This window comes from Andrographis paniculata, unplaced genomic scaffold (genome assembly GCF_009805555.1).
Source record: "Andrographis paniculata isolate CXL003 unplaced genomic scaffold, ASM980555v1 Contig77END, whole genome shotgun sequence".
NCBI lineage: Eukaryota > Viridiplantae > Streptophyta > Magnoliopsida > Lamiales > Acanthaceae > Andrographis > Andrographis paniculata.
Window position 1 is genome coordinate 2,728,507 of NW_026137614.1, and position 23,477 is coordinate 2,751,983.

At 34.1% G+C, this 23,477-nt stretch overlaps 2 protein-coding genes and 1 non-coding gene across 6 annotated transcripts; 1 reads left to right on the forward strand and 2 right to left on the reverse strand.

The window, feature by feature from the left end:
- Positions 1-1,091: 1,091 nt before the first annotated feature.
- Positions 1,092-10,350, forward strand: LOC127239220 (probable NOT transcription complex subunit VIP2). 4 transcript variants are annotated; one of them, XM_051257271.1, is made up of 15 exons: positions 1,092-1,406; positions 2,913-3,041; positions 3,777-3,885; positions 3,957-4,138; positions 4,381-4,495; positions 4,592-4,759; positions 5,996-6,205; positions 6,285-6,380; positions 7,309-7,397; positions 7,474-7,656; positions 8,879-9,307; positions 9,392-9,444; positions 9,548-9,589; positions 9,813-9,957; positions 10,045-10,350. In XM_051257271.1, exons 2-15 carry the CDS (start codon positions 3,024-3,026, stop codon positions 10,102-10,104), a joined length of 1,899 nt encoding a protein of 632 aa, XP_051113228.1. In that variant the 5' UTR covers positions 1,092-1,406; positions 2,913-3,023; the 3' UTR covers positions 10,105-10,350. The 4 variants fall into 4 exon arrangements, with proteins under 4 accessions (XP_051113228.1, XP_051113225.1, XP_051113226.1 ...); XM_051257268.1 differs by having other exon boundaries at positions 4,381-4,759; XM_051257269.1 differs by having other exon boundaries at positions 2,945-3,041; positions 4,381-4,759.
- Positions 3,805-3,885, reverse strand: LOC127239507 (small nucleolar RNA snoR35). The gene has a single exon (XR_007836141.1). It is a non-coding gene; the product is annotated as a small nucleolar RNA snoR35 (small nucleolar RNA).
- Positions 10,351-11,020: 670 nt separating the features above from the next.
- Positions 11,021-13,542, reverse strand: LOC127266716 (ankyrin repeat-containing protein At5g02620). The gene is made up of 3 exons (XM_051297073.1): positions 12,674-13,542; positions 12,185-12,594; positions 11,021-12,119 (listed from the first exon to the last, which is right to left on the reverse strand). Exons 1-3 carry the CDS (start codon positions 13,008-13,010, stop codon positions 11,223-11,225), a joined length of 1,644 nt encoding a protein of 547 aa, XP_051153030.1. The 5' UTR covers positions 13,011-13,542; the 3' UTR covers positions 11,021-11,222.
- Positions 13,543-23,477: the final 9,935 nt, after the last annotated feature.

Below are 23,477 nucleotides of genomic sequence, written 5' to 3' on the forward strand. Positions count from 1 at the left end.
ACATCAAATCAAACAACTATTTTTCATTTTTTATATTATACTAAAAATCAATTTTACATTCAAAACATCACATCATCACCTATTTATATCACATCATATAACTATTCAAATTCAAAATTTTTACTATTCAAATCTCAACTCAAAATCCAGACACCCAAACAAACACACCCATAATGTATTAAATAATTGACAATATATAATATTTTTCAAATATTATATTTATAATATGAAAATACATATTTTCAAAAAATTGATAATAATTAACTAGTATATTTTAGTTTTAAATTATTATTTTTATTAAAAAATTATAATAATATTAATAAATATTACTCAATCCGTCTTTTATCTATCTATCTATCCGTTTGCTTTAGTTTTAAAAATATTAGTAATATTGAGATGTAGTATGAATAAAATAGAGAAAACTAAAATAACCATGTGTGATATAAATTGCAATGACATTTGTGTAATATATTGTTAATTATAAGAGTATTTTTAATATTAGTAAAAAATACAATTACTAAAAAAATAAATATTTTGCTATGACACAGATCAAAATAAAAAAACACGTAAATTATTAAGAGACGAAAGATATTATTTAGTAATTGTACAATAACAAGAGGAATAATAATAATGATTTGTTAAAATTCAATAAAATTTATTGATTTTTAAAGTTAATGAATCATTGAGTACTTTATAAAATTTGCAATAAATATTTTTTAATTTTAAAAGAAAATAAAATAAAGTTAAATACAATTAAATTTTAAAAGTTCCTGCATCAAAACACACACTCCCCCGTTCCCTTTAAAGAATGTTCTGAAATTATTAGACCAAATCTTATTCTTAACCCTAAATTATACTACCTTGGCCTCGTAGGTCTCATTTATTTTTTATCGTTTTAATTTTTAAATATTAAATATTATATTAAAATAAAAAATAAAAAATTGATATAAATATTTTTATTAAAATTTATATTAATATAAAAATATTTTTAATATTAAATAAAATGAAAAATAAATGTGACAATGCAATATAATTTTATTATATATGTATATATATATAGCAGTAGTAGTATAAGTATATTTTACCATTCGTTCCATATCATATCCAATCGAGTCGAGTCGTGCTCCACTTCCAGATCCCTCTATCGTCTTCTTCCTTTCTTTCCATTTCCATTTCCATTTCCATTGATTCTCGTCTTCTCTCTTTCTTACTCTCTCTCTCTCTCTCTCTCTCTAACCTCCAAGTTTGAAATTACTTTCCTACCGTTGTCTTCTCTTCTTATCCTTCTCTGGCTTCCTGGTAGTTTTCTTCTCTGCTCTTAGACGTCGTACTCCAAGACAGGGAAGCTTCGTTGAGTCGTCGTCGTTTTGTTGTTTTCTTCTTTTTACAGTTGTGTGGGAGGCTTTGTAAGTTAATCTCTGCATTAATTTTGAATTATTTGCTGTTATCATTTTTTTCAATGCCGGATGCTATGCTATTTAGGGTTTGAATTGATTGCTGTTAGTTGCAATTAGTTGTGTTGGTTTTAGATTGATTTAAAGGGTTGAAGTCAATTAGTTTAATTTTTGTTGGCTCTTTGGGGATAGGTGGGTTACTTTCAGTTTCTTTTATTGGAATTTTTTAGGTGCGAAGTGGATTGGTTCTAATTTTATACATTTTTGTGTGATTGAAGTTATCTTTGTGAGTTTATCTTCATACAATTTTGTAAATTTAAGTGTATGAAATTAAGTTGTTATCTTTTCGAAATATTCAAATTTCATATTATTTGCAGATTGCAAAAAAAAAAAAAAAAAAAAAAAAAAAAAAATGTGAATAAAAAATGTAGTCATGGAAGATCAAATTGAAAGTTCTAAGGCTTCAAATTACAAAAGGATTGAAGTCCAAACATATGTTTGATTTATTATTATTATTATTATTATTATTATTATTATTATTATTATTATTATTATTATTTTACAAAAAATGGAGTTGGAAAATATGTGATTTGTGGATGCAATGATTGCCAGAGAATATATAAAGTAGGGAAAAAACATTTGGTACTTCTATGTTGAGGTGCCACATGGAAACTTGGATAATGCTGAAAGATCATGATATAGTCAAATGCTTGTTCATACTGATGGGAATTGAAAAATAAAAAGGTGAACACAAAGATTCCACTTACTTTCTAGCTCTTGCAGTTGTCAAACAGGATTTGCCATTTTCATTTATTGAATAGACGGTTCTGTGGTTTTTGAAGTAGACAACTCTCACACTTCCTCTTATACCTAGAAACTCTATTTTTTCTGTTATTAACAAGTAGAATTTCAAGGAAAAAGCTAAACTTAGGGAAGTTTTAGCTAATATTCTGCATAGAGTTTGCTAACTTCAGATTTATGGACTTACATGTACTGGTGAAGGCTTCATTTGTTGGATTGCTCATGTTGCGATGAAAATTGGAAATAATAAGATATTTATTTGATGCCCAGAATGCAGAGAAGCTGTTAAATTGATGTATCATATGCTATTCAACTACTTAGCATTCTCATTGTAGCCCTAGCTCTGCAATTATCATCGCTTCCATAAAGTCAGCCCTGCAAATTTGAGACATTTTGATGTAAATAAGAATTTGATTCGACAATGGATGGTGATATGAAGTATCTGTAATGTCTTATGGATGTTTATATTTAATCGCGATCTATTTGAGTTTGGTATGACCACCATACTTATTGACTTGCCTCTCTTCTTCATGGCTTTTGTTTGTTGTTTTTAACAACTTTCTTTTGTTGATGGATACTTTTCCTGCCTCTGTAAGTTATGCATATGTTTTTTTATGAGTTATTACCTTTGGGGGCTGTATGCAATAGTGGAAGCATATGCGTTCTTTATAGTTTTGTTTGTTTTGACTATTTGTTTAATTCTCCTATTCTATCCAGATTATAACCAGCAAGCTCTTTCTCATTTGAAGATATTTCTGACCCAGGAAGAAAGCGAAGCCACTGCTTGTTGACCAAAAGTCCTATTCATGACCTTTTGATATTTTCAAAATGTCAGGGCTGTTCAATGTATATTTCCCTTCTGTTTTGTTGCAATTTTACGTAGCCTTAAAGTAATATGCTGTTATACAGTTCTGATTTTAGGTGGAACTTGTCCATTTTCTATTTAGATGTTTTTATCGTATTCTTAATCTACTCTTGCCATTTTACTACTTTCTTATCTCCTTTACTTATATCCCATCTCTTTCCTGAGTTCTATGTTAAGTTTTACCTACCCGAAAGTTGGGGAGAATTATCTGTTTTGTTTAATATTAACTTTTAATTATTAATATGTGCTCATTTACTCTTTATTTGGAATTGGTGAGGCTATTACTAAGATATACTGATATATTACTCTAACTATTCACTAGTTGAATTGCTTTCTAAATATGTTACAACAGATGCTAAAATTTTTGCTGTGGACTTAGTAAAATTACTAAAATATGCGGGCTACTTTGATAAGTACAAAGTTTTTTCCTTTTTATTTTTTCTTTTTTAATGAGAGTTGAACAATATGGTACCTGATTTATTTATCAGTGTCGTATTAATTCAAACCTACTATATATGTGTGCGTGCATGCATGCATGCATGTGCTTATAATCTTATGTCGGGCAATTATGCTTCTCACTTTATCAAGGCATGCACTATGCCAGGCATCATACTAAACAACATTGCAATGAAGTTTTGTAGACTAAGTTATCTCATGCTGAAGGCAATTTTTAGCTACAAGTTTTGATTGATTGCATTAGGCTATTTGTTCTGCAGACATCACTTAATGGATCAACATCGAGTCTCGCTGACAGTACAGGACGTGCTTTCTCTCCATCCTTTTCTGCTCAGTCTGGTAATGGATCTGCAGTTTTTCATCATACTGGTGAGTTGATTTTTAGAATTGTTTTATCTGTTTTCTCCAAATTCTGTTTAGTAATAGCCTTTCAATTGCAGGAAATGTGCCTCAGGGGCTGCATAATATTCATGGAAGTTTCAATGTTCCAAACATGCCATCTGCACTTGGATCAAGGAGTACAACTATAAATAACATACCTTCTAGCGGTATGCAACAAGCTGCTGCCAATCTCTCTAGTGGGCGATTTGCATCAAATAATGTTCCAGTGGCTCTTTCTCAGGTGACATGTTATCTCTTAAAAGAATTGTACATGTGATGCTTGAGTTTTTGGGATGCCAATTATGTATTGGAAGACACACAGGTTAGGAACCCTGAAACTATTTTAAATGAATGTTTTGGGGTTCCTTTTGTTATTGTTTTATATTAAATTGATGGTTTGAACCTTCTTTCAGCATCTATTATCTTTTGATGCTGTGGATTATATTGTTACTTTGGCTGACCTTTTGTAAAATATCTCTGCAGATATCTCACAGTGGTGGACATGTTCATTCAGGGTTGACAGGCCGAGGTGGTATGAGTGTTGTTGGAAACCAAGGGTACGGCAGTAACAACAATGGAGTTGGTGGTTCTATCCCTGGTATTCTTCCTAGCTCTGCTGCAATTGGTAATCGAACATCTGTACCTGGTTTGGGTGTCTCTCCTGTTCTAGGAAATACTGTGCCACGTATTTCAGGTTCGGTGAGTAGTATAGCTGGTGGTGGAAACATTGGCAGAAATATTAGCTCAGGTGGCCTATCTGTGCCTGGCCTTGCTTCTCGCATAAATTTAACTGCTAACAGCGGCTCTGGAAATATAAATGTGCAAGGACAAAATAGGCTAATGGGTGGGGTGCTGCAACAAGGTAATTTACAGACTCAATTTAGCTGTAGCCCTGGAAGTCTTTCCAAGTTTGCTCTGTTTTAGTTGGAAAGCTTTCTTGTTTATGTTCTGATATTCTACCACTGGTGGTCGATAGTGGTGCTCGACAAAAGTAGTGTTTTTATCTATTTTATTAGATTGCGACTATGGTTATATGAATGCTTCTGGTTGTTCTATGGTGATTTCAGTATGGGATAGATGCATTATGTGTACATATAGTGTAATAATGGTTTATCATCTGGATAAGGATTGGTCTGGAACTGTTATTTGATCTATAGAAATCTGCTGACTGAATGTTGAGTGCATTTAGGAGGTGTGAACCGTTATAAGATCCCGACAAATATTTTCATTTATGTGATCTCTTCTCCCTCTTGTGGTTCGCTATTACAATCTCAATATTTAGTGGGTCTTAAATTGATTGGTCTAAGGTTACTAACGTCCCTGACTCCCTGGATATATTTGTTCTCTCAAAAGATGATTTATTATTCCATCTTTTAGGTCTAATATTCATGGTTTGCACATATTTGTCGATTTGGTTCTTAACAAGCATATGCTTATTTTTGTTTATATCACCCCCCCCCCCCCCCACCCACCCAAATCTCTGGATTGTCTATTTTTCTCACGCAATTTTTCATTTTATTTTGACTGGAACTTCTCATTTAAGCACAAAGAGGCTTCTCTTTTGATTTCTTTCTGATAACAAACTTGTAGTCATTAAGGATTATGTTATCTGTTTCACTTATTCTAAATTTTTTCCTGACACAACCAACTCCTTATGATTCAAACGGACCGTTTTTTTACTTATTTAAATCTAGGCTGGAGACTTCAGTCCTTTATGATCCAAAGAGATTGAACTTTGTGACAATCAATACACATGGTTTCTGTTGAACCACTTTTGACTTGCAATGCTATCCTGTTCCATTTTTTGCAAATGATTGCTGAACCAATTTAAAATTATAAAACCATTATGTTTCATGTTTCGCACATGGATACTAAGTCCTTTGACAGTATTGATGTACTTATATTGAAAAGTGATCATGCTACATTTTCTTTTATCAAGTAATTTTAACAAATATTTCTATGATATTTTTGTGCTTATGGTGCTTGGTTATTTAAAAATTTTAATTATATATATGACCTAGGTAATTGGCTTTGCCTAGAACTTTGTTCTAGACTATCATTAAGTTTTTATAGTGATAAAGAAGCTTCTGTTATTCAGCTTCTCCACAGGTTTTATCAATGTTAGGTGCCAACTACCCATCTGCTGGTGGTCCGTTTTCTCAAAGCCATGTTCAACCTATGAATAACCTTACTAGCATGAGCATGTTGAATGACGGGAATCCCAATGATGGTACCCCTTTTGATATCAATGATTTTCCTCAATTGACCAGTCGTCCCAGTTCTTCTGGAGGTCCTCAAGGACAATTGGGTAGCTAGCTAGAATTCTCTTTCATTTTTCTTTTTATTTTCCTGCAAACCTCTTCTGTAACATAATTCTGCAATTTTAGGTTCATTACGAAAACAAGGTCTTAGTCCTATCGTTCAACAAAATCAAGAATTCAGCATTCAAAATGAAGATTTTCCAGCTTTACCTGGATTTAAAGGTACCTTTATCTATTATAATAAGTTTGATGTGGTTTCTTATGCTATTCCAAATTATACAGTTTGTCTTAAGTTACAAAATGTATTAGGTTGAAGTTGAGATGCTCATCGTTTGATGTGCCTCATAAACCTTATTTAAATATTCATGTGTGAATGCAACTCATTGTTCCCATCAATATACTGCATACTTGACTTGTGCTTGGTTCTCCTTGAACTAGGTTAGTCTGAGATTCTCTTAATCCATACTGCCTTTCACTCTGGAGAATATAAGGCTGTCCTTTTATTCTGTAATCGACAGGCCATACTAAGCATTTTCCTTACTGCATGCTCCATCATGGTCTGATGATCTCCATAACCATGTGTCATTATGACGTTGACCCTAGTCTTCTGGGCGGAGGGCATGCTGAAATGATGTTGCAAGACAAGATCATCATATCATCATGTGTAGATAACTGAGTTTATAATTATATTTTTGCCATTCTGTTGTGTATACATATATTTAATTGATGAGGAAGAGTATGTAGTATCGTTAATAGACCTTTGGTGGGGCTATTATCTTTTCCTTTTAGCTCTATGCGTTTGTGTGTGCTTGATGAGATTTCTTTTCTGTTTATCAGTTATTCATTTATTATGTGAAAGATTTCTTTTTTATTTTTCCTGTTTTCATCTAGTCATTGCTATGTGGTTAGTTTTGACTGGTTCAAATTCATTTTCCCTTTTCAATGTTAGGGATTGGAAATTTGTTAACAATCTTGTATATCTGCAAATATTATTTGGTTTATTACTCATGCGTCTGTTTTAGGAAGGACAGCGTGGTTGATGGAGTTCATATATCCCTTCTGTTGTCCTTTTCAGTTAGAACCTCTTCTCAGGGACTTCAAGTATCTATACGCCCTGTTATTGTCTTTTTGAGCATTAATTTTGTTTCAGGTGGCAATACTGATTATTCTATGGATCTTCATCAGAAAGAACAGCTTCATGACACCTCTGTCTCTGTGATGCAGCCTCAACATTTTTCTGTAAGGATTCAAAGTTGAAGTTGGTACCATAATAGCTCTGCTAGTTTTTCTTAGATTCACTTATTTGAAAATGCAGATAGGCCGTTCTTCCGGTTTCAATCTGGGGACAACATACTCATCTCATCGGCCACAGCAACAGCAACATGTTCCAGCTGTAAGTGGCAGTGGTGGACCCTTTACAAATGTAAATAGCCAAGATCTCCTCCACTTACATGGCGCTGAGATGTTCCCTTCATCTCTTTCAAATTATCATTCACAGGTGTGGTTCAACCGAGTTCTTATTCTGTCTCATTTTATCATTATTACCAGTCCTAAGACAAGTTACTTTGTGCTAGATTGATTGGGTCGTGTGGTTAGAAAAATGAATTCATCCATGTTATATTAGGTTTGAATTACTATGGGTCCAGAAAGGCTAATATTGGGTGTCTAAATCAAAGAAAGATCAATTTTAATAATATATGTATCTTTAATTTCTTGTTGATATGCTTTAACAATTGACTTGTGTACTACCTGAATGTGTAGCATAACCCAATATCTTTGGGGCTTTGAAGCTAGTCCAAACTCGTCTAATCTTTGATCTAATTTCTTGAAGAGAATACTATATACTTCCTTGTATTGGTAATCTTGTCCAAGGTGGCTCCATTCTCATGCAACCTACTTTGTTGAATCTACTGGAATCTAGCTTATAAATTTAATTAACATATGACTCATTGAATATAAAAGCCTACAGAAGAATATTGTACTGCTTTCCCATTTATTGTATCTATCTTTTGTTTGAGCTTCTGTTTTATTCATTCCATTTTCTTGCTCTTCGGTGTTCAGGAATTATTGACTTTCCTGTCTTGTAAGTTATTATAAAGCAGGCTGAAACTGTATAGGACTTTGCTTTCTCATAGAGAGAATACAATATCAAATGTAGAAACAAAATCAATTCTAACTATAATTTTAAGCATATAATAATTCTAAATATAATATGCACTTCAATTTCTGAAGATGTAGGAACAGACTAGAGAGAATCCTTTATAATACTTCCCCGTAAGTTGAATATGGATAAGCAGACAATGTTCAACTTGAATAATGATTCCATATGTGGTAAAGACTCCTTAGGGAAAATGTCATCATGTACAGCATGTCAGCTATCTTCATCTGCATTTGGCTTGACTGTACCATAACATGAGCCATGGGTGGCTTGCCGCATCTTTTCTTCAGTTACACTGGGCAACTTGCTTTTATTTTGCATGTTGTGGGCACTTCTGAACTTTGTGTTGTGATTGACAATGGTGGGAAGTTAAAGTTCCTCTTGAAGGAGTTAAAGGTCTATATATTATTTTTTAACTTATGCATTGGAACTGACACCTGAAAGATGCTTGATTTGATTTCAATTTTCAATACGCACATTTACATTCAACATGTGAAAGCATTGTGTATTATAGCAATTTGTAATGCCTGTTGTTTGTATGTCGTCATTCTGGATGATCCAGAGTAGTGGAGCCCCAGGAATCGGATTGAGGCCTCTGAATTCTCCAAGTTCAGTATCTGGCGTAGGCCCATACGATCAGGTTCTACAGCAATATCAACAGCATCAGAGTCAACCCCAATTTCGCCTTCAACAAAATTTGTCTGCTGGTGGTCAGCCTTTCAGGGATCAAGGGATGAAGCCTGTGCAGTCTGCCCAGGCACCTTCCGATCCATTTGGTTTACGTGGTTTGTTAAGTGTTATAAGAATGAGTGATCCAGATTTAACATCTCTTGCACTTGGAATTGATCTAACTACACTAGGATTGAACTTGAATTCGACTGAAAATCTCCACAAAACTTTTGCTTCTCCTTGGTCAGAGGAGCCTGCCAAGGGTGACCCAGAGTTTAAAGTGCCACAATGTTATTATGCCAAACAACCTCCGCCATTAAGTGTGAGTTTTCTTACTATCCTTGTTATCTGTTACTTTGCTTCTTAGCCAGTTTCACGTTGCTGAATTATGATCGCTTATTTGCAGCAAGCATACTTCTCAAAGTTCCAACTAGACACATTATTTTATATTTTCTACAGGTAAGGCTGCTTTTTTTTTTTTTTTTTTTTTTTTTAACTTCAATTGTTACCTTTGATATTGCTTAAAAAACAACGTATGTACTCTCTTACTGAATTTATGCAGTATGCCGAGGGATGAAGCTCAATTATATGCTGCAAATGAATTGTATGTACCCTTCTGCTATGATATATTCTTTTTTCTATACTGCTTGTGGAGAATTATCCCGTAGATAATGAATTGTTTGTACCCTTCTGCTACATTTCATGCTGGTATCTTTGTGGTACATTTTAATGCGCGCTGGTTAGTGTTTGCTTCGACTTTCACGGTTGATAATGATCTTGTTTGCAACAGGTGACATTTATTAAGCTTCCTACATTGCTATTTTCAGGTATAATAGGGGTTGGTTCTATCATAGAGAGCACCGGTTTTGGCTTATGAGAGTGACTAACATAGAGCCTCTTGTTAAGACAAATACATATGAGAGGGGTTCCTATATTTGTTTTGATCCAAACACGTGGGAAACAATTCGTAAGGTTGGTTTTTCGGTTTGAAATTTGTTATATTTATTTTTCAGCTATATCTTTAGTTAGTCGATTAATGGACTTTACAAACTTATGCAGGATAATTTTGTCCTTCATTATGACATGTTGGAAAAGAGACCAACTCTACCTCAACATTAATTAGCATGCTAGTGTGTATATGTTCAGTTTACTTTGTTTTTTTTAGGCAGAAGAAACCATTGTCCTTGTTGTTAGCTGTTGTAGACTTGACTTGTAGTCATCTATGTATCATCTCTGTGAAAGTAGACATTGCAGAACTAATTGAAACAGCTTCATTGCTGTTTCATTTTCCGTTTGAGTCATGCAGTTTCGTTTCAATCTTTATATTATGCCTCTCAAGAATTTATTGATTTTCTTGATCCTCTACTAGTATGTATGGTTACCGGTGCAGTTACAGTGCTGATTTTTTCAGACAACAACTCTCCACAAAGTACTGTGCAATGGGGGACAGGTAGAGTGCTGAATTGGAAAAATCGGCACTGTGTTGATTTTTCAAATCAGCACTATTAATGTATACAAACATCAGTGTCTTATTATATACATGCTGTATATAATAAAGACCGGTACGGTTGGTTCATAATTATAAGTGTGTTGTATAACAGTATGTGGTGTGTTGAAATCAACTATTATTTGTATTGCATTAGACTATAGCATGAGCTATTAATTCCTGTGGTGTTGGTTCATAATTACAAGTGTATTGTATAACAGTATGTGGTGTACTGAAATCAACAATTGCTTGTACTGTATAAGATTGTTAGTTTATGTTTGTATTTGTACTATATAAATGCATACAGTGTGTTGCCGGTAGTAATACCGTATGCTGCAGGATGCTATCAGTACAGCGCTGAATTTTAAAATTCAGCACATGTCATTCTTCAATAGTTTAAAGTAGTATGCACTGTATTTAAAATGTATGTTTTTGAACTCTCGAGGTTTATAGATTTTTGAATTGATACTATTTGAATAACTAACAATACAGTATAGTATCGAGCATAATATATACTACATAAAGCATTATGAAGTGCTTGTACTTTTGGGAAATCAAACATAATGTTATTTCTCAAATCAGCACAATAACAAAATCGTTGCTTACGGTTGCTAATTGTCGTGTCGTAATCTTTACAATTTAATATGTTCACTCCTTTCTTAGGATTCATGAGCTTCAACCTAAATATTAGTAATTGGAAAAACGTTTTTGACTTGGCTATTTAATTATCATCTGTGCTTTAATTAATTAATCAAATGGCGTACATTTTCTTAGTGTCCAAATCTTCAGGATCATCCGAGTTAAAGGACACGGCCGTAGATCGGCTGCCGTCGGAGTTCCGCCGGAGCATCGTCCGGCGGCTGCTCCTCAGGTGGATCCGATGCATAACCACCCAGTAACACATGGTGCTGAGCGTCGTCGTCAGTATGGCCGTCCCGATTATCGTCACTCCGATGGCCAGCCACCGCTCGTTGCCGCTGCCGTGCCCGACCACGATGAACGACAGCGCCAGGTACGCCACCGATATGAGCACGCACGCCACCCACATCAGCTTGTTGATCACCGCCATCATCCGCTTCTTCGCCTTGCACTCGATCACCACCACCGACGTCTGCACCACCACCACCGCCAGCGAGATGAACAGCGCCACCGAGTCGAAGACGAAGAAGATGAGGAACGGTGTCTGCCCCGCAATGTTCGCCATCCCGAGCGACAACGACGACGGCGATGACGGAAGCTCCTCCACAAATTGACCCGGCACCGTGAAGATCGCCGCGAACGCCACCGTCGCGATCAGCACTGCCACCACCGTCGTCGAGTTGATTGCGTTGTTCAGCCCCTCTGCGTGCATCTTGTTTATCCGCTTCACGATCCCCCGCACGCGCCGCCGCGTCCGCCGCGTATGCTCCAGCTGGTAATGCACCTCGTGCTTTATGTCGCTCACCGTCTGCTTCAGCTCCCGCGCCGTCCCCGGAATATTCTCCGACGACTCTGGGTTGATCATCCGCGCACTCACCACCCCCCACTCCCGCAGCACCGCCGCAATCCCGACATGCCCCATCTTCTCCGCCGTGTCCACCGCCGTCTCGTTCGATCGATTCACCGCCCCCGTCTCCGTCTCCTTCCGACTCAGCAGCCTCTCGACGATCTACAATCGTGCTAAACCCGATAAATTTTTCGCCGTATTCCAAAGCTTATAAACACATACATTACCGGAGCCCGGCCTTTTCGGGTGGCGATATGCAACGGCGTGTTGCCCTTAGTGTCGACCATGCTAACCGTCGACGGATCCGCCCCAATTAGCGCCTCGACGACGTCGAGATTCTGGCCTTTAACGGCCATATGCAGCGCCGTCTGCCCCTTTTTATCGGTCCGGGTCGTGAGGCCGCGCGCTTTGCTCAAAAGTGCCGCGACTACGGCGACGTGCCCGTTCCTCGCCGCGGAATGGAGCGCAGTTTTTCCGTTGCTTCGAGCGATATTAGCGAGGCTGCTCTCGATTCCCAAAAAATATTCTACGACGTCAATCCGGCCTTGCATTGCCGCCGTGTGCAGCGCCGTCGTGTTCGCCGTGTCCACCGTCATCAGAAGCTCCGGATGCGCGTCGAGCAGCGCCTTCACGACTTCTACGAACAGCGCGCAACCAAACCAACATCGATAAAAGAAAAAAAGAACGGATCGAAGAACACGAAGAATCGTATATACCTAAGTCGCCTTGCTTCGCGGCGATATGCAGTGCGTCGAACCCGTTCTTGGCTTTGATTCCGGCAGCCGCCAAATCGTACTGTTTGATCAAATCCCGAACGAGTTCGTAGTAGCCGTACTCGGCAGCCACAAACAATGGCGTCTCGCCAGCTGAGTTCTGCTTCGACAGCAGCCGGACTAACTCGTCGCCGCCTCCGGAATTATCGATGATCTCCATAATGGCGGCGATGTTACCTAACCGAGCTGCGGAATGCAGCACGGTGTCGTCCCGTTTCCCGGTCAGCTGCTTCGTCATCTTCGTCCGCGGCGTCAACGCCAACGCCGACGGGCCCTCCATTTTTACCACTCTCTCCTTAGATGGCTTAGCAAATTACAAAAATACCATTCTAAAGATCAAACCTGCTTCATCCATGATTATAACCAAGAACATTGTCAATTATTGAAATCCAATTCAAAGTCCCTACCAAACTAAGCAAGATTCAACCATGTCACACATATGTATATACATATATATTCCTATATGTATGTATTTATGAATGTGAAGGTCAGATTGAATAGCTTGGTTGTGAAGAAACAGGGAACTTTAGGGCAATAAAAATTTGAAGAACAAACAAAATATGATATATTATAATTTGTATGAAGCAAAAGGAAACTGTCCAACAAAAATAAATAAAATAAAAAGGATGAAAGGGGAGAATCAGAGTTCTGGCATTTCATTTTTTATTTTTTAGTTTGCAGATAAAAGTGAGGGGAAAAAGAAAAAGGGTTCCAATGGTAGAGAGAGAGAGAGAGAGGCTAAGATAATGGAGCCATCAATGGCACATGTCTGCAACAACAAGAACACTAATTAACATCAATGTATTATACTATGTCCGTCCGTTTATAAGGATCTTATTTATTTTATGCGTGCTGATATTCAAATATTAATTATTATATCAAAATACAGTAGCAACAATATTTTAATTAGTGTTTTACAATACTAATATAATGACATTTGTAAAAGAAATTATATAAATATATAAATATTTTTAATGTTAAATACAATGACGCAAAAGATAAATATGACCTTAAAAACGGACGAAGAGAATATATATATGTGCGTATGTATAAAGTGAGAGAATGAGGTAGAATAAGAGAGATCTAATTAGGAGACAAGGTGACATAACAATAATGGCCCTTTAGTTTTGAAATATATATAAATGTTTGATGATGATTATGATGATGGGGTGGCTGATTCTGATTTTGATTCTCATATTAGGAATTAGAAAGTCCCATTCCATGAATGCAAACATTGATCACATCTTAGCATTGTATAGAAGTATTATCCTGTATAAATATATTTATTACGTTGAAATCAATAATATATTGTGTTATGTAAAATTATATCATATACTATAATGTCTATCAGGTATGTGTTGTTTGTCTTGATTATATGTGTTGACTCAATTCCGAAGTTTCATATAATAATTTGAATACATTTGCTACATTGGAGTTTTCTTTTTGTTCTAAATCAAATGTTTTTTTCTTTCTTTTTTTTTTTTAAAAAAAAATTACTTATAAAATTACGATAATTACATGGTTTAAAAAAATTTGAAATCAAACTAACAAAAAGAAAAAAATACATTTGTATATATTTACGATGTTAATATATATTATTTTGGTATGATGCATATACAAGAAAAAATCATTTTTGTAACAAAATATTTTTTTATCTCTAAATCTATTTTTTTCATTACTAATGACATTAGAGACGGAAATAGGAATGAAATTACGTTAGCTACGTGAACTTTAGGGATGGAATTCCGTTACAAATACTACAAAAAAATATCAATTTTGTAACAAGATTTTTTCGTCGTTAAATTCAATTTTTCCGTTACTAATGATATTAGAGACGGAATTTGAGATGAAATTACGTTAGCTACGTGAACTTTAATAACGGAATTCCGTTACAAATATACTATTTTTTTTAGTGAAATATATTATTTTTTTTAGTGATATATTGAATTATATTATTGAAATAGGATAATGAGTATACTAAAAAATAATCCGATATTCAAATAACCATATTATTGAAAAATATCATTATTGTTTTTATATTTAATCTTGTGAAAATATTAGCCAAGAGTAAACTACAAAATTTTTGTATTATTAAAACATATAATATAAATAATGTCAACCTTATGAAGTATAGGGGTGAAGACTTTAGTCATGTACTATTAATTCCTATTGTACACCTTCTAGCGAGTTTATAATTGTAATGAAATGAAATATTATTCTCTACGAAACATTGCTTTCTCCATTAATTGATGAATTATTGTGTATATATATACTTATTTTTCTTAAATTAGGTCTAATAAGTTTGATAACTCAATGTAATTATTTATTTTTAATATTATAAAATGCATTAATTTAGTAATATATAATTTAAAATTTAAAAGAGTTTGGAATGATCGATGGCCAATGTTGATTGATTGGATCCACTAATATACACATTAGTATTTTTTATATGATTTGAATTAAGCTCGTAGTAAATATTAAATTTTTGAATTAAAATAATATATAATATAATATAAATAAATATTTGATGCTATATTTTGAATGAAAAATTTAATTTTTGTTTGATATATGATATAGAAAATATATATTTGATTTAAAAACAAAACGGTGTCTTAAGCGACCAAAGAGAAGTCTAAGCAGCTTGCCCAAAGAGTTTGGTTGGCAATGATAATGCGGATACAATACTGATGTCAGTTATTTTATTATTATTGGATTTATTTAAAGATGATAAATGTTGTATTGAACAATTTGTAAGAAGTATTGTGTGCGGGTGCACTCAAGAATGTTTATACAATATTGAATGAAGTGTGAAATAACAAATAAACTGTATAAAACAACGCAATAATTAAATTGTGAATCAGTTTCTCCTTTTTTTTTTTTTTTTCATAACTAAAAGAAGATTGCATTCCATAATATGACTGTTTTGGAAAAAATTACGTATTTTTTCAGAAAATATTGTGTTGCCTTTTAATTATTATTTTATTTTTTTCATATTAGGAATTAAATTATTTATTTTCTACAATTTAACCTTCAAAATTTAAATTTAATTAAATATTCAATTTTGAATTAATAACTTTAATGAAGAAGAATTTCTTTAATTTAAAATTAAAATTTTGTTCTTAAAAATAAAAAAAGATTATATATATTGGATTTATAGTTAAACTAAAATTTTCTCAAAAAAGACTTCCCATCTATATGTTACTGTTATCTTTAGGGAAAGACAGAGGGTGAAATATGTATTAAAAAGAGAAAACACAAAGAGTGACGTAAAGTCATACATTTTGTGTAAAATGTATAGAAATACTCCCATAATATATTTTCTACAGAATTCTAGAAAATATATTTTTTCATACACAAATAATCCCTCAATCTCTTACTTGTTCGCATTTTCTCCTAAATTTTCAGTACTATTATGTTTGATCCTCGTACGAATTTCGTGTAACCCGAAACATAAAATATGATCAAAATATCGTATAAGAAAAACGAATTTACATGATTCAAAGTATATCCAAAATTATTTGTATCATGCAACATATTCCATGTACGATTTCTCCAACAATCGTATACAATATTTTCAAACAGATTATGAATAACTGAAACACATTATTAAATGAAACCATTAAGGAAAAATTGATACTACCCATTATGGTTCATTGTGACCATAAGGCTATTATGCCTAAAGCTTTATATTGAGAAATATAACTGAAATATCTATATGTGCTTGTGAGACACAATATGATACAAGAGTCTATACAAATGGGGTAATTATTGTCGGCCATATTTGGTCGCAGTATAATACGATCAATATTATAACTAAAGATTGACTAGATACTTAGTGCATAAGTCGTCAATCAGGATGGGATTAAAGTCCACCTAATTCCACTTTAGGTAAGACACCAATTCCCTTATAGAAAAATGCAAGAAGCTAAATTTAATGCGGAAAACTAAGGTGTAGTAGATTGAAACGTATGCATTTACATTCCAAGGTAAGTGGTTAAATTTTATCTTTCAATAATTGCTTTGAAAAATCATTGTGCATGGGCGAGACAAAAGAAATTACTTACACAAAGATAAAGTAGATATTGTATTTGTTGATGATTTTTTTTCTTCTTTTTTTGAATAATATAAAGAACAAAAAGAAGACCTTGGATCATATAGGGAATTTATAAGTTTTCCTTTGCGTTCTGCAAAATATTCTAGGTACACAAAGTATAATATATGCTTGGCATGACAATTTTATTTTTATTATTATTACTGATGCCATCGTCAAGTCTTGATATGTGAATATAATTCTTGGTTCTCGTCTATTCATGCATTTTAATATTGTACATAACCAATAGAAAAATTTCTTAGTTTCTCACATAAAGTGTTTTTCCAAAAACACATTTTTGCCTATGGTGGTTGAAACTAACAAATACTCCTACAAAACATGAAAATTTAATTAGTTATGTATTTTTTGTCTTTTTATTAATCACGAAATTTGATCTTAGAATGCATTGATCTTCATTTTTAGTTGTGCTGAATTATTAGTACACGAAGAAAAAACAAGTAACAACTGTAAACTAACATATCAAGTGCTTTTTCTTACAAAAAGTTTGGAAGTTCTTGTTTGTTTGATACGTGGTATCAAATGCTATAGAATCTCGAAATAATGAGCAATCTATTTTCATTTGATTATCAAAAAAAAAAAAAAAAATTCCTATCTTGTCATATATGTATCAACCACAATCTCATAGGAGAAGTATGGACTGTCTTTTGATCGTTGATTGAACTATTTCAGTAATGCACATGTTGTTATTTTTTATTTTTTATTTTTTTACAGAGCAATATCTCTTTGATGCTATCCCGTCTACTATTGTCTGTAGATAAATATATAAATAACGTATTATAACAACTTAAATTTTTAGGTAAGACGGTTATTTACATCATCTAAATCCCACCGTCTCCCATTTGTCGAACATTGTGCAGTGCGGGCATGATTGTAATACAAGCAATAAGCATCCTTAGGTGTATGAAACACCATGTCGATCTGTTGTATTTCTCGTAGCTATAAATTTTTAGAGAAGAACCAAAAATATAAAAATATTTTTTGTGATGACTTATAATTGAATGTGTTCTTGTTAATTGTTATTCAGTTAGATATTGTTGTGTCTATGTTTATATATATTTTTAATTTCTATGTCCCTGTCACTTTGGTGCATACATTATTTATTTATTTATTAAAATAGATTTTTATCTAAAGGGAAATGTTCTTTATTTAAGACATAGTATATATGATATGCTAACTGTACTCAAAACAATAATATTGAAACAAAAGTAATAGTATATTATTATTATATTTAACAACTATTTCATTCATTAATCAAATTAAAATTAAAAACATAAATCAAAATAAAATAATCCATAGAATGTAAAATATCCGTTATAACAATGACATAGTAACCATTTATTGGAACGAAAAATTCTGTAAAAATGTCATCCTAATTTCAATTAATTTAAATAAAAAAAATTTGTCACAAAGAATTCGGGACAATAGTGGATAGGAATGATGCTATCTCCAACCCTATATATGCATGTTCATATATATATATATATATCTATGCACATGTTTATATATATAATGCTCTCTACATTGTCAACTTTCGTATTATATATATATATATATATGTATATACTCAAAGCTAAGTAACATTACAACCATATGAGGTATTTAAAAAAATCTATTATTGATAGCTAGACTAATAATTGTAGGAAGAAAAATGTACAACAATTTAAAATAATGGATATAGAAAACATAATCTATAAACTTTATTAATGCTATTTTTTTTTAAAAAAAATATTTATTTGTTGTAGTATTATTATAGGATTAGCCAATAGAAATATTAATTACTTCTACCGCTAACCACTATTTTATATTTTGTATTATATAATATATATATGATGGGTATATATTTATAGATGTATGTGTGAATATAATATATATATATGTAGTATGTATGCTAGTATATATATATATATATATTATATAATGTATGTAAAGTGGGGGAGGAAATGCAGGGGAGGAAATCAATTACATAGACAAAGTAAAAATGGGATGTATTTTGATTTCATTCCTTCAATCAGTATTTATACACGAGAGTACCCCACAACGAAGTAATTGAAAGCATACATAGCACATCGTGTGTGTTACGTGTACAATACTCCACATTGGATGCTTTTATACGAAGAATGTGCCTTGTTAAAACCTTATTAGGAAAAAACCCTGTGGGAAAAAAATCCTAGTGAAGGAAAAAGAGTACAACATTCTTGTATCGATTCGCTCCCCCTGATCTGAGCATTATTTGAGATCCCTTAACCGACGCATCTCAATTTTCTTCACCAGTTTTTCAAATGTTGCTGTCGGCAATGCCTTGGTTAATATATCCGCCAAATTATTATCTGATCGAATTTATTGCACATTAATTTCACCGTTTTGTTGCAGATCATGAGTAAAAAAGAATTTTGGTGAAATATGTTTCGTTCTATCTCCTTTAACGTAACCTCATTTTAATTGCGCTATACAAGCTGTATTATCTTCATACAATGTAGTTGGGGGAATTTTATCGTCAGGTATTAACCCGCAATTTTTCAGAATATGTTGAGTCATTGACCTCAACCAAACACATTCTCGACTAGCTTCATGTATTGCCAATATTTCAGCATGATTTGAAGAAGTGGCAGTTAAAGTTTGTGTCATCGATCTCCAAGAGATCACTGTTTCGCCACAAGTAAATATATAGCCAGTTTGCGACTTGGCTTTATGAGGATCCGATAAATATCCTGCATCGGCAAAACCAATTAATTCATGTCGAGAATCTTTCGAGTAAAATAACCCGAGATCAATTGTTCCTTGGAGATAGCGAAAAATATGCTTAATTCCGTTCAAATGTCGTCGAGTAGGTGATGAGCTGAATCTTGCCAATAAATTTACAAAAAATGATATGTCAGGTTGGGTGTTGTTAGCAAGATACATCAATGCGCCTATAGCACTCATATATGGCACTTATGGGCCAAGTGTTTCTTCGTTTTCCTCTTTTGGTCTAAATATATCCTTTGCTAGATCGAGTGCCTTGACGATCATTGGGGTACTTAGCGGATGTGATTTATCTACCAGGAACTGTTTTAGTACCCTTTTGGTATAATTTGATTGGTGGATAAAGATTCCACTTTCGAAGTGTTCAATTTGCAAACCAAGGAAAAATTTAGTTTTTCCAAAATCTTTGATCTCAAACTCCTTTTTCAGATATTCAACAGCTTTTTGGATTTCATCAGGAGTTCCAATTAAATTAAGATCATCAACATATACAACGATTATTACGAATCCTAACCCATTTTTCTTTATAAAAACACATGGACAGAAGGGTCATTTATGTAATCTTCTTTGGTTAAGCTTTCGATGAGATGAATGTACCATATTCGACCCGATTGCTTGAGCCCATACAAAGATTTTTGTAATTTGATGGAATATGATTCTTTTGGCTTTGATTTGAATGATTCAGGTATGTTAATCCTTTATGAGATTTTCATGTAGACGTCATTGTCTAAGGAGCCATAAAGCTAGGCAATAACCACATCCATTAATCGCATATCAAGATTATTGTGTACTACCAGGCTCACCAGATACCTGAATGTTATTCCATCCATGACCGGCGAATATGTTTCTTCAAAATCAATACCCGGTCTATGGGAGAAACCCTGGGCTACGAGCCTTGCTTTATATCTTGTGATATCATTATTTTCATTTCTTTTTCTCACAAACACCCATCTGTAATCAACAGGTTTCACGTTTTCAGGTGTTTGGACTATGGGGCCGAATACTTGCCATTTTTTCAATGAGTCCAATTCAGACCGACTTGCGTCTTTCCATTTTGCCCAATGATCTCTCTGCCGACATTCGTCAACTGATTTTGGTTCATAATCCCCGTTATCTTTCATTATATCGAGTGCTACAGAATATGCAAATGCATTATCAATATTTGTTTTCTTTCTGTTCCAATATTTTCCACTGGTGGTATAGTTAACAGATGTTTCAATAACTTCATCATCACTTTCATCAGAATTTTTAGTATTAACCTCTTCATGGGTTGTACTGACCTTTTCAGGTATCTGATCATTGTTGATCTCTTCACCAGTATTTACAATTTTCTTCTTTCATGGATTCTTATCCTTAGAACCCAACGGTCTACCACGTTTTGCGCGGGCAGTATGTTCATTAGCACTCGACATTTTTCCTTTTGGGATATTTATTTTAGCTGGTGTATTTGCTGTTGCAATATGTGATTTTGTAACTTTAGCATCATCATTAAAAGCATCAGGCAATTGATTTGTAATTTTTTGCAAATGCACAATTCTTTCAACTTCAAGTTCACTATGTTTCGTACGATGATCAAATTCAAGTGGTATTTTCCGCGAAATTTCTTTTTTCAGTTGATTACTATCTCCCCCTAATGTCGGAAAATGTGATTCGTCAAAATGACAGTCTGCAAACCTCGCAGTAAATAAATCACCCGTTGTTGGTTCAAGATATTTTGCGATTTAGGGTGATTCATACCCGACATATATACCCAACCTTCTTTGAGGTGCCATTTTCGTGCGTTGAGGTGGCGCAATTGGAACATAAACAACACACCCAAATATTCGCATGTGAGATATATTTGGTATTTTTCCAGAAACCAATTGAGTAGGGGAATAACAGTGACAACTTATCGGCCTTATTTTCACAAGGGCTGTTGCATGTAATATAGCATGTCCCCAACATGATACGGGAAGTTTAGACGTCATTAACAATGGTCTAGCAATTAATTGCAATCTTTTGATAAGGGATTCAGCCAGACCATTTTGCATATGTACATGGGGAACAAGATGTTCCACAGTAATCCCAATTGACATGCAATAATCATCAAATGTATGTGATGAGTATTCTCCAGAATTATCTAAACGTATTTTCTTTATCGGGTGATCTGGAAATTGTGCTCACAATTTAATTATTTGTGCAAGTAGTCTAGCGAAAGCTAGATTACGAGTAGATAACAGACATACGTGTGACCATCGCGTTGACGTGTCAATTAGTACCATAAAGTACTTGAAGGGTCCACACGGTGGATCTATTGGTCCACAAATATCACCCTAAATTCTTTCCAAAAAAGTTGGGGATTCAAATCTAACCTTTGTTGGAGATGGCCTGATTATTAACTTCCCTTGGGAACAGGCAGCACAGACAAAGTCATTCGGACTCAAAATATTTTTCTTTTTCAATGAGTGGCCATTTGAATTTTCAACAATTCGCCTCAGTATTACATTGCCAGGATGCCCAAGTCGATCGTGCCAAGTTTTAAATTTTCCAGTAGTCATTTGGTTTACTAGGTGATATGTTTCAATGGCACTGATTTTTGAATAATATAAGCCGGAAGAAAATGATGGCAATTTTTCTTTTACAGTTCTTTTGCCATTCACAATTTGAGTTATCAAGAGATACTTATTTTCTGCCTCATTCAATGTTTCAATGTGATATCCATTTTTTCGAATATCACTGAAGCTCAATAAATTCCTTCGAGCTTTGCTCGAGAACAAGATATTTTCAATTGCCATTTTTGTCTCTTTTGGGAGAAATACAATAGCTTTTCCTGAGCCTTCAATCATTTTCGATACACCACTGATAGTAACAATTGTGGTCTTTCCCATATTCAGGTGGGAGAAATAACATTTGTTTTCAGAATGCTGTGAGTCGTAGCACTGTCGATAAGGCATATATTTTCATCGGCTCTAAAATATTTGGCATCCATATCTTTGCAAGAAGGTAAAAATAATAAAAGACATGTATTAGTAACATAATCAAAATAGACTTATATTATAGGGGGTAATACAAAAAGGGGGGCAAAAAGCATCAAAATAACAAAAGAAATACAACAATATTTTATCAATTTAACATCATCAGCTATGTCAAGCAGATCATCGGTATCTAGGTGCGTGATATTTTCATTCATCACATCGTCAAATGTGTCATCATGGGCAGCGTGGTTTGTTTCGGCAATAACTCTTCCCTGCCTTTCTTTTGAGGCCCGATACAGTTCAGCCAAGTGACTGGCTGTGCGACAAACATGGGTCCAATGGCCATTGATTCCACACCGGGTGCATTCCTCGTCATTGTTTCTGTTTCTCCCGGTGTTGAACCTCCGTTGAGGTCTATACGGCCTTCTGTCATTATAACGCCGATTTGGCACATATCAGGGCCTGTTTTGATAATTATTGTGACTGTATGCGTTTGCCCGGCCCCGTCCGCGATTCTGATTTCGATCGCGATCAATTCTTTGATTTCTGACCTGCCCACGGCCACGCACCGGATTTGCCGGTTGTATTGCATTTGCCTCTGGAAATGGATTTGCACCTGTCGGCCGAGATTCGTGATTTTTCAATAGCAATTCATTATTTTGTTCGGCCAGCAAAACACAGGTGATCAATTCAGAATATTTCTGGAAGCCTCTTTTGCGATACTACTGCTGCAAAACCATGTTAGAGGTATGAAAAGTGGAGAAAATTTTCTCCATCATATCAGATTCAGATACATTTTTCGCCAAAGTGGCGCAGCTGTGATGTTATTTTAAACATTGCAGAATTATATTCTTGGACTGTTTTAAAGTCCTGAAGCCGTAGGCTTTGCCATTCGCTTCGTGCCATTGGCAACAATGTTAGCCTCAAATGATCATATCTT